Source organism: Orycteropus afer, unplaced genomic scaffold (assembly GCF_000298275.1).
Source record: "Orycteropus afer afer isolate SDZICR_OR568_19922 unplaced genomic scaffold, OryAfe1.0 scaffold00263, whole genome shotgun sequence".
In the NCBI taxonomy this organism is placed as follows: domain Eukaryota; kingdom Metazoa; phylum Chordata; class Mammalia; order Tubulidentata; family Orycteropodidae; genus Orycteropus; species Orycteropus afer.
In genome coordinates, this window is record NW_006921850.1 from 980,707 (window position 1) to 992,671 (window position 11,965).

General features: G+C 40.2%; 1 protein-coding gene across 1 annotated transcript in view; it reads left to right on the forward strand.

Moving 5' to 3' along the window:
• AMPH (amphiphysin) overlaps positions 1-11,965 on the forward strand; it is a 390,964-nt gene that overhangs the window by 306,603 nt on the left and 72,396 nt on the right. Inside the window, exons 8-11 of the mRNA XM_007950088.1 lie at positions 4,332-4,407; positions 5,579-5,661; positions 9,706-9,847; positions 11,018-11,146. Coding sequence (XP_007948279.1) covers positions 4,332-4,407; positions 5,579-5,661; positions 9,706-9,847; positions 11,018-11,146 — 430 coding nt within the window. The remainder of the gene's footprint in view (positions 1-4,331; positions 4,408-5,578; positions 5,662-9,705; positions 9,848-11,017; positions 11,147-11,965) is intronic.

Sequence of the window (11,965 nt, forward strand, 5' to 3'; positions counted from 1 at the left end):
GATGGAATTCATGCCAGCCTAGAAGGTGGGTGGCAGTGAGGGATGGCTGCACCTCTATTCACCAAGAATGTGTGAGAGTAACCAGGGGAATGTCACACCTTTCCAGTAGTCCCATGCATCCAGAATGTCCTTGTGCTCCCACCAGGTGGAGCCTTTTCTTAAGTCCTTGGAATCTGGGAGAATGCTGTCACTTTAAATATCCAAATGGTCAAGCTGCTTGTAAACATTCAAAATGGCTGTGCCCTGCAGACCAGCAAAAATCTACAGCTCAGCCCACCTTCCTCTTAACTGCTTCCCCTATTATTCCCCAGCCACCAGAGCAGTCCTCTATGCAGTCCCTGGCTAGCAGGGCTGATTTTTAGGTTAATTCTTAGGTCCTACCACCACTTGGCAATATCCAACCTATCTGTGCCGTCAGGATCGCTGCCAGACCACAGCTCCATATATCTCCTTTTTTTGTATTTTCATGCAAATTCTTCTGCTAGTTAGAGTTTACTCCATTTCTATATCCTTCACGTCAAAGCTCAGGGGTCCAGGATTATCTTCTGTATCTGTGTTATTTAGTTCCCCTTTTCTTTGTTGAAGAAGGCCTGTGCAGTCTTTTTGCCTATTCCACAATCTTACTGGAACTTTCCACTCATTTTTTATATGTAATCATGTATGACCTTTGTATTTAAACTTGCTCTTCTAATTGAATTTTAAGTTCCTGGAAGGACTTTTTTTTTCCCCCTTCTCCATTTCCCACTCTTGCCCCAGCCCCTGGCTGCCACCAATCTTCTTTCTGTCTCTATAGAATTACCTATTCTACATGTTTTATGTAAATGGACTTATATGATATGTGGCCTTTTGTCTCTGACTTTTTTCACTTGGCATAATTGTTTGGAAGATCATTCATTTTGTAGCATGTATTAACTTTATAATTTCTTTTTATGGCTGAGCAATATTATATTGTATGTATATACCACATTTTATGCATTCACCTGTTGATAGACAGACATTTTGGATTATTTCCACTTTCTGGCTATTGTGCATAGTGTTGCTATGAACACTGGTGTATGAGTCCTGCCTTCACTTCTTTTGGCTGTATACTTAGGAATGTATTATTTGGTATTTCATCTCTGCTTATTGGATTACTTCTCATAAAAATACACAGCTGAAACGCAAGGTACCCCCTTTCTTTCTGTCATTTTATCTCATTGCTTAAAGGTGAATCCCTACTATGCACATTGTTATTCCTCAACTCTGTTAATAAAACAAAACCCATTGCTATTGAGTTGACACTGACTCATGGCAACCCCTTGTGTCAATTTCCTGAATATGTATTTTTTGCATGCATTAATATATATCTGGTATATATAGCTCTGGTAGCATAGTGGCTAAGGCACTTGACTGCTAATCAGAAGGCTGGCGGTTCAAACCCACCAGCCAGTCCTCAGAAGGAAGATGGGGCAATCTACTTCTGTAGTTATACTGCCTTGGAAACCCAAGGAGGTGTCGCTATGAGTCGGGTCCTACTTGATGGCACATAACAACAACAACAAATATGTATCTAATTTTATATATTTATAATGGTTTTGGTTCCTAACTCCTTACTTGGATTTAATTAAGAATTGAAATCTGTGCTTGCCAATCAGGACTCTGGAGTTGTTTTTGAGAATGTCAATGAAAGAAGAACATAAATAAAATTAAAGTCATACTTTACTCATGGATTCAGGAGTATTGAATTAATATATAGAATCCACAGTTCCCTTATTTAGAAACAGAGGGAGTTTTTACCAGGAATGTTGGGCAGTTTGTTTACTACTATTGTTGTGTGCCTTTGAGTTGATTATGACTCCTAGCGACTCTATAGGAGAGAGTAAAGCTTTCCCATAAGGTTTTCTAAGCTTTCCCATAAGGTTTTCTTAGGAGCTCTGGTAGCATAGTGCCTAAGGCACTTAACTGCTAACCAGAAAGCTGGTGGTTCACACTCACCAGCCACTCCTCAGAAGGAAGGTTGGGCAATCTATTTCCATAGTGATATTGCTTTGGAAACCCAAGGAGGGCTCGCTATGTGTCCTGCCCAACTCGACGGCACATAACAACAACAACAAGCTGTAGTCTTTGAAGGAGCAAATCAGTAGGTCCTTTCTCCCATGGACTGGCTGGTCATTTGGAACCTCCAGCCTTTCAGTTAGCAGCTGAGGGCTTAACCATCACCAGAGCCCCTTGCTTACTACTCAACCGAAACCAAACTCATTGCCGTCGCATCAATTCCAACTCCCAGCCTTGATTTCCAAGGCTATAAATCTTTATGGAAGCAGATTGCCTCATGTTTCTTCCACCGAGAAGCTGATGGACTTGAACCACTAACCTGCTAATGACTAAGAACCTAAAAGTGAAGACTGCAGGGACTTTGCACAGAACACTCAATAATGGCTTTGCCTCACAAACATGTTTGAAATATTATGAATGAAGCACCGTGTGTTTTAATTTTGCTCAATGATAACATGCACTCACTCTTTTTGTGGAATTGGAATTAGTGTTTTGTGTTTTCCTCTATCAGAATTTCAGTGTCCAAATGTATAATACTACAACTATTTATATTTTATACAAATTAATAGTATACTTTTCAGTCTCAAAACCTTTACAAGATACATATCTAAAATCCAAACTTTAATTTTTAGGGCAGTGGTTCTGAAAGTGTGGTTCCAGAACCAGCAGCATCAGAATTATCTAGAAACTTGGTAGAAATTAATATTTTCTGTCCCCAATTCAGGCCTAAGGAATCAAAACCAAGCCCTCCGGATAATTCTGATGCACACTAAAATTTGAGAACCACCATCTTAGGGTGTTCACTAATTTTGAGGAGAGGTTATGCTCCATGCAGAAAAATGTTTTTTTTTCTGTTCATTAAATAGATCAAGAAAAGCTGGATATATGTTTGAGTTATATTTTATATTTAATCCAATATTGCCCATAGTTGTATCAAGAAAACTTGTTTCTACTACTGACCATCCCTGGATGGAGGGCCCAATGGAAGTGGACTTGCCTCTGAATGTCCAGTTGATCTCCTTGAGGAATGGTGGCACCTCAGAGGCTCAGCATTTTTCTGTTGCTGTCTCCTGTAGGGTGATGGGCCATGCGACTGTGACACTCGATCTTTTTGCTTCAACATTCATAGCAATCCACTGCTTCTGCCTCAGGGCCACCTCAGAACCTCTTGCAACATCACTGGCTGCTAGATAGATCTTTCCACATACCCTTGCGCTCCTGCTCCACCTATCCCTCCCCTGGGATAGCTCTCCACACCCTGTATTGCCCTCCTCACCCACCTACCATCTCCTGGACTTCTCTGAGCTCAGCCTACTGCTGACAGCTGGATGCCCCAAGCCCTAGTGCCTCAGCTTTTCAACTGTGCACTTGCCTCCAAGGCTAGCCTGAGGTCACTTCCTCTCCTTGCCCCTTGAATGGTCTGTTTGGGACCCACTGGAGCTGCCCTGCCAAAATGCCTTCTAGTCCCTTCTGGAAACCCATGAAGGAGCACCTTTCAGTGCTGCCCCCGGGGGAGGATTTCCCTTTTACTCAGGCACACAGTTGATATTGCTCCAAACTTCAGCAGCCAACCTAGGGGAAAGTTAGGTGTACAGGACTAATGATGTATTTGAGTTAGATGAACCACACTTAGGACCATTTTTTTTTTTTTTTTTTGGTACATCTTATTGTTAGTAATATGTACTGCATACAGTGTTGCAGCAAGTAATTTACTGATGTTATTGTTCTGAGATATTCATTCACAGATGTTTAATTTTATGATTTACTGATCATATTTATAAAGATGATGGTAAAAGGTAATAATAATGAAAACTAAAAGAAAGTTAGGTATTCATTTTACCTCAGAACTGACTTAGGATGGAGTCATTAGAAAGAACCCTGTTAGCTAGTGAACCTTACACACCACTGTGGCTAGTTACCCATGCTGCCAAAAACCCAGGTTTTCTTCTCGGCTCCCCACAGCCACCCCACTTGGACAATTTCCACAGTCACTCTGCCTTGCTTCCTGCTCTTTAGTTTCAAAAGGACCAATGGGCACTGACCAGCAAAAATCCCCCAAGACCCTTATAAAGGCTGTGCCCAGGTCTGAGCAGTTTCTCCACCCATGACCTCCCCATGTGTGCCAAGACCTGTGGGCTTGCCATGTGCCCCCAGAATCTGTGAGTAATAAAGTTATTTATGTGCAAAAATGAAAAGAAAACCTGTTTCTAATATATATTTCATTGCCATTAAAAATACATTTTTGCTGACTTTTTTTTTCCCCCATCTTCTTTCTTCTTTGTATTTCCACCTTGTAGACGTGTTGGGTTTTATGTCAATACTTTCAAAAATGTCTCTAGCCTCGAGGCCAAGTTCCATAAGGAAATTGCGGTGGTGAGTAATGATAATTATTTTTACTTATGGAATATAAAATTAACAAACATTTGTTCTGAAAGGGAATCTCATGCATAGTATTATGCCAAAGAATTCACCCTTCTGTGTGAGTTTATATTTGATGGTGTGTATTAGCTCTCAATAATAGTTCTACATTCTTTTTAATGACCACATAGTTCTCTATATTTTTTGAAGACTTTATTTGGAGCTATACAAACATACAGAAAATTTTTGGGTTTTGGTTTTTTTGGTATACAAAAATACTTCCATAAATCACTGCCTGCTTTTATTTCTTTTCTAAACATATTTCCCTCAATGTCACAATTTCAGTCTTTGTTTGTTTTTCCAGTTAGTTGATAAAGTTAGCATTTCAAGTGATATTTTAGGCTGATGAAAAATTTGTCACAAAATATTCAGATAATCAAGAGCTTTGTCGTGGACTAATATCAAGTTGCTTCTGATTCATAGTGACCCGCATTGGGTTTCTGAGCTGGTAAATCTTTGCAGAAGTAGATTGCCCCATATTCCTTCCATGGTGCCACCGGTGGGTTTGAACCACCAACCTTCTGGTTAGCAGTCAAATGCCTTAGGCACTACACCACCAGAAAGTCTTAATATTTTCTTAGTTCAGCACTGTGGATATGTACCTTTATCTTTGGGAGAATCAGTGTAAACAAAGCTTTTGTTTTCTGTTCTGTACTCTGGTTAATGGAGTCCCTGAGTGATGCACAGCACACTCAACTGCTAAAGGAATGGTTAGGCGTTCAGGTCTACCCAGAAGTGCCTTGGAAAGAAGGTCTAGCAATGTACTTAAAAACATCTGCCATGGAAAACTCTATAGAGCACAGTTCTATTTTCAATCACATAGGGTCACTTTGAATCAGAATAAAATGGGCAGCAACTATTTTTTGTTTTCCCTCCTTTTTGTTTTTTAACCATGGTTAGTAAATATATTTTGATTTGATTTTCTTTTTTTAAAGCTTATTTTGTATTTGTGGCCTTTGGATTTTGATTTTAACTTTTAACCTGGACCATATAAAGAATTTAAATTATCACCAGACCACTCTTACTATCATGCTAGTTTCTTAATAAACAATTTATTTCTTGGAGAGAACAGCCTGAATTGGCACCAGACTGGCTTGCAGTTAATAGGTTGCCTCTGTCTCCATAGCTTTGCCACAAACTGTATGAAGTGATGACAAAACTGGGCGATCAGCATGCCGACAAGGCCTTCACCATTCAAGGAGCTCCCAGGTAGGCCACTGCTCATCAGAGCCAGATTCTTTCCAGGTACCTTTTATGTGCTGCTTTTTGAAATTTCACTAGTTTCTGTACCTGCCTATTTAATTTTGTCCATGCTATAAAAGTTTAAAAGGAGCTTTTCCATCTAGGCTGGTGTAGTGCTTAAGGCATTTGTCTGCTAACCAGAAGCCTGGTGATTCAAACCCACTGGCCACTCCTTGGAAGGAAAGTTGGGCAATCTACTTCTGTAGTGATACTGCTGTGGAAACCCAAGGAGGGGTCGCTATGAGTCAAAATCGACTCGATGGCAGTGAGTTTGGTTTTGTTTTTCGTTGGTTTTCCTTCTCAGGGTCTTACACCAGTCTTATTCCTGTGCTTTTACGTTTAATTTTTGTATTTAGAGTTGTCCAGTGAGGGCTCTTGCTGTCACAGTATAATTGGTTGAACATCTGCTGCTCTCTGCTTTACATAAAACTTGACAGAAATGGTGTAAAATTTAATATATTAATGTCTAATTGTGCATTTTAATGGACAGTGGTGATTCAGTAGTAGGATTGTCACCTTTCATGCAGGAGACCCAGTTTCTGGCCAGTGTACCCCATGTGCAGGCACTGGCCATCTGTCAGTGGAGATTGCATGTTGCTATGATGCTGAGCAGGTTTCAGTAGAGCTTCCACACTAAGATGAACTAGGAAGAAAGACCTGGCAATCTACTTCCAAAAAATCAGCCAGTGAAAACCCTGTGGATCCACAGTGGCTCCATCCTGTTGTGAATGGGATCACCATGAATCAGGGGACCAACTCCACTGCAGCTAATGACAACAACAACAATTGTGCACTTGCTACTTTTCTTTGGAGAAGAAAGGATCTTTCTTCTCCATGATAGTTAGTTCTAATACTTATCATTGGTGCTGACATCCTTAATATCATCCTTAATAGTCCCTTTTGGAAAGGAAAGAGAAGTAAGTGAGACCTCATCATAATCTTACCTCCTAATCCTTAATGTGTTAGCTTAATGTGGTTGGCTTTATTTTAATGCACATTGTTGGTTTGACTATGTCAGTCTACCTTGCAGGGTTCAGCTTCACCCTAGCTGTCTCTCATGATTTTGGAATCCCTTTTATTCCTTCCTTCTCAGGCACTGCATACTTAGGGAATGCAGGCTGGTAAAGCTGGGGCTAGAGATCAGAAGGCTAGCTTTCGCTTTTGTGACTCTGCAGTTAACTGACTTTGCCTTCCTTGGGCAATTTTCTACCCTCTCAGTTTAAAGGCCTCATTTAATCATATAGGGATAGAAAGAATAGGTGCTACTGAAGTAATCAGCCTCTAAGGCAATATGCAATTCTGACATTCTATATTTGTTATTTTAATGTCAAAGCAAATACTATTTGTGATACCTAATTGTCAATACGCACATTAATAAAAACACACCCTCCTCGTACATGTACATGAATATCTCTTAGTGTTGGAGTTCCTCTGGAGATAGCTAATTTTTTGTTCCTTGCTCTTTAGATTAGTCATACTCTTACTCCCTGGTGTAGCTGCTATATTAAGTGAGCATTAAATGTATCTTCTCTTTCTAAGGGAAATGGCATTGCCTGAAAAAACACAAAAGAAGTAGAGCTATACTTTTCAATATGGTTATTTCTCTATTGGGTTAAGGATAAAGAAATAATTAAAATGGGAATATTTGGGGATGTTTTAGAAATGAGGTTCATGTTAGTTCAAAGGACTAATGGCTCACATGAATGACAGCCTCCTCTAGTCTCCAGAAGAACCAGATGGTGCCCAGCTACCACTGCTGACTGTTCTGCCCAGGGACACATTAGAAAGTCCCAATTAGAATTGGATAAAAATGTAGAACAAAACTCAAATTCTAAAAAAAGAGACCAGTCCAGACTTACTGATCTGATAGAGACTGGAGGAGCCCCCAAGCACCGCCTTACATTACCCTTCTGACCTGGAACTGAAGCCACTCTCAGAGACCACCTCTCAACCAAATGATAGACTGGCCTATAAAATAGACAATAAAAGCTATGAGGAATGTGCTTCACAGAACAATCAACTATATGCAAGCCAAAGGGAAGCATTTGCCCAAAAACAAAGATAAGAAGGCAAGAACCAAAACACCAAACTCACTGCTGTGGAGTCGATTTGGACTCATAGCGACCCCTCCTTGGATTTCAATTCCTTGAATTTCCAAGATGGTTATCTCTATGGAAGTAGATTTCCCAGTCTTCCTTCTGAGGAGTGGCTGATGAGTTTGAACTGCCAGGGAAACCAGACAAATGGAAACAGGAAACTGAGGGTGGAAATAAGGAGAGAATTAATGCATTGCAAGGGTTGTGACCAGTATCATAGAACAATTTGTGCATGAACTAGTGGATAGAATACTAGCTTGCTGTGTAAACTTTCACCTCAAGCACAATAAAATGTTAAAAAAAAAAAAAAAAGGAATATTACCAAAGAAATTTAAATAAATAAATAAATGAGGTACATGAAAAAGTTGAGTTGCTTCCTTGTATGGAAATGAAAAGGACAAATTTATCTTAAAATTCCCTTGCTACAGAATCAGATAAAATTGAGAGAAAGTATGGCCATGACCACTTAAGAAATTCATTCAATTTTTCCATGTTCCTTTGTAGAAAGAGATGGTAAGTGAGCTCAATGGGATCCCTACTGAAGTGTACGTAGACTGATAGACCAAGGCTGTGCTTCTTGTCAGAGGCCATGGTTGCCAGCACACAGACCAAATCATGTGGTTTCTACATCCTCCATAAATTAAGAACCAGTTCCCTGGCCTTTTGACTATGTAGGTTATTCTGCCTTGTAAGCACTCATTTATTTTGGGTACAGACCCTGTTCCCTCAAGCTGTAGTCCTTAGAAATTCTTAAGAGAGTAGACTCTGTCATGAGTGCCATTCTTAGTAATCCTATTTGGGCTGCTTGCAAACATCTGGCCCAGTGCCAGGTACATGGTAGGTTCTCAGTAAATACTATTGAAGCTCATGCATCACAGAATTTGTTTAGATATTTCATGTTGTCTGTGTTGAAAGGTGTATAAAGATGAATTATTTACATGTTTGTTTGTTTATTTCCCAGTGCTATCAGAAAGCCAAACCAAACCAAATTCACTGCCGTCGAGTCAAATCCAACTCATAGCAACTCCTCCTTGGGTTTCCAAAGCAGTATCTCTATGGAAGTAGATTGCCCAGTTTTCTGAGGAGTGGCTAGGGGGTTTGAACCACAGTTAGCAGTCAGGTGCCTTAGGCACTATGGCACCAGAGCTCAGAAAGCAGCCCTACAAAATTAATACTATCCTAAAGATCCTTTTTTAATATAAAATTTCTCATTTTTAAAGTAGATTTTTCTATAGATTATGACATGCCAAGATTCTCTTGTAAACCAAGAGTGAAATTACTTAAACTAATTCAGTTTATACTTGGAGGATTCTGGAAGAGCCCATTTGGCATAGTGGAAAGGTCATAATGTTTTTGTTAGTTCTACCTGAATTCACATCCACTGTATTGCTATGTTGCCTTTGGACTTTTTAACCTCTCTGTGCCCCACTTCAAAAAGCCCTGGTGGCTCAATAGTTAGCACTTAACTGCTAACTGAAAAGTCAATGGTTGGACTCAACAGCTGCTCCACAGGGGGGAGATGTGACATACTGCTTCCATAAAGATGTATAGCTTTGGAAACCCCAAGAGGCAGTTCTGCTCAGTCCTACAGGGTGGCTATGAGTTGGAACCAACTCAACAGCAATGAGTTTGTTTTTTGAGTATGCTCCACTTCACCCACTGATAGAAAGGGGACAGTATGGCTATTGTGAAGATTGGAGATAATATATGAATGGGGTAGAGGATACGGTAGACAATAAATCATATGAATTATCACCATCTCTGTTAATAATAACCAGAATTAACCCAGAAGGGGGTAATAGGAGAGCAAACAGTACATGTCATACTTTAGGACTTCTCTGTGATAGAGAACTCCTGATCAAATAAGCATTGTCTTTGAGAAGGCCCTTTGCTTAATCACCATGTGTTCATCCAGTGATTCAGGTCCTCTCCGCATTGCAAAGACACCTTCTCCACCTGAGGAGCCTTCACCCATTTCGAGCCCAGTAGCTAGTCCAAATCATACACTAGCAGCACCTGCATCTCCTGCACCAGTGCGGCCTAGGTCACCTTCCCAGGTAAGAAGACATAAGATATATCAGGGTGGTAGAAGTGCTCAAGGTGAGACGATCCCATGTGGGATAGTCCATAGTGCTGGACCATTGACAGGAGTTTTCAAGCGGGGAACTTTGAGATGTGAAACTGTAGGCATTGTGATAGGTCCTAGGAATCAACTTACTGCATGACTATATATTTCTTCACACACTCTGGGAGCTCTGGTAGCATAGTGTATAAGGCATTTGACTGCTAATCAGAAGGCTGGCAGTTCAAACCCGCCAGCCACACCTCAGGAGGAAGATCTACTTCCATAGTAGTGATACCGCCTCGGAAACCCAAGGAGAGGTTGCTATGAGTCAAAATAGACTCAACGGCAGTGAGTTTGATTTTTGGTTCACACACCCTATGCTTGAGTCTGTTGGGACTTCTTACTATGCTCTTAGGATTCTCAGGCTAGAGTGTTCTCCCAACTCTGGTACTTTTGTTCAAGGCTCTATTTAATTCTACCTTCTCCACATAACCTTCCCTCTGCTAGTATGTTATATCAGGGCAAGTACTGCTAGTACTGCCAAGAAAAGCAGTTATGTTTATATGTTGTTGCATATCTTTTATATCACCCACAGTATATTGCACATGAGTTCAGTAAAAGTGTGTAGAACAAATATCAAAAGAAGCAGTAAGGGCCAGGCAAACATAAATATAGAGACCAGTTGCTACCCTTACTTTGCCTACTTTGGATGAAAGTAAAACACTAGAGTGTAAAGTGAAATGGCTGCTCCCAACAGTTGGTCTCATTGATTCAAATGAGAAGCTGGCTTGATTTTGATTTTGAAATTCTAATTTGTTGCTGACATGAAAAATCATTTTCAGTTTACCTCAGGGAGGGTATTGCCTTAGTTTAACCTTGAAGGTTTGAGTACCTAGTCCTGAGGTCTCATGGATAGCACTAGTATGGAGATGAATGAAGTCTAATAGCTAGAGTTTTTCTCGTTGGACCATTTTTTTGCTCAGAGAAACATGCAAATAGACAGTATTCTTTACCTGACCCAGATAGGCTTATTTGTACATGCAGATCTAAATTGCAACCAGTGATCAATCTGTCCACCTAGCACTGTTCCTGTGACATTTCTGCAAGTCTTACATATCATCTTGGGCTTAACTCCAGTTGGCTTGTATTTAATGCTTTCTAGACAAGGAAGGGGCCTCCTGTTCCACCTCTGCCTAAAGTCACCCCAACAAAGGAACTGCAGCAGGAGAACATCATCAATTTCTTTGAGGACAATTTTGTTCCAGAAATCAGTGTGACTACACCTTCCCAGGTAAGTACCTCTTTGGATTTGGGGTATCCATTAAAGTACCATGGAGGAAGGACTTTCAAAGATCAGCTCTAAAGAAGTGGCAAATGTTGGAAACAACAGTATAATTGCACTTGCCATTTATTATTATTTTTTTCATTTATTTTTATTTTTTTACTGAATATCTAGCTGTGTTCCCTCCCCTCCCCTCCCACCCTGGTAACCAACAAAGAAAGTTTCCTTCCATGTATAAACCTTTCCTTGACTTTTTACAATAATGAACTAATACAATATTTGTCCTTCTGTGAATGACTTATTTCACTCAGCATAATGTCCTCCAAGTTTATACACATTATGTGGTGTTTTGTAGATTCTACATTATTCTTTAGGGTTGCATAGTATTTGGGTTCAAACCCACCAGCCACTCCTTGGAAAGAAGATTGGGCAATCTGCTTCTGTAGTGATACTGCCTTGGAAAGCCAGTGAGGGGTCACTATGAGTCAGGTCTGACTTGATGGCAAATAACAACAACAACATGTATCATAGTTTGATTATCTGTTCTTCTGTTGATGGGTACCTAGGTTGTTTCTATCTTTTTGCCATTTTAGGTTAGTTTTAATTACCTGCTATGTCTAAAGCTTTCCTAAGTGGGAACTTTATTTTATAGTATCTAAAAGTACTCTTATATGTTCTTACTATTAAGATTAAGAATTGTTGTTGTTGTTATTTGCCGTCGAGTCGGCCCCGACTCATAGCGACCCCTCCTTGGGTTTCCGAGGCAGTATTACTACGGAAGTAGGATTGCCCAACCTTCCTTCCGAGGAGTGGCCGGTGGGTTTGAAC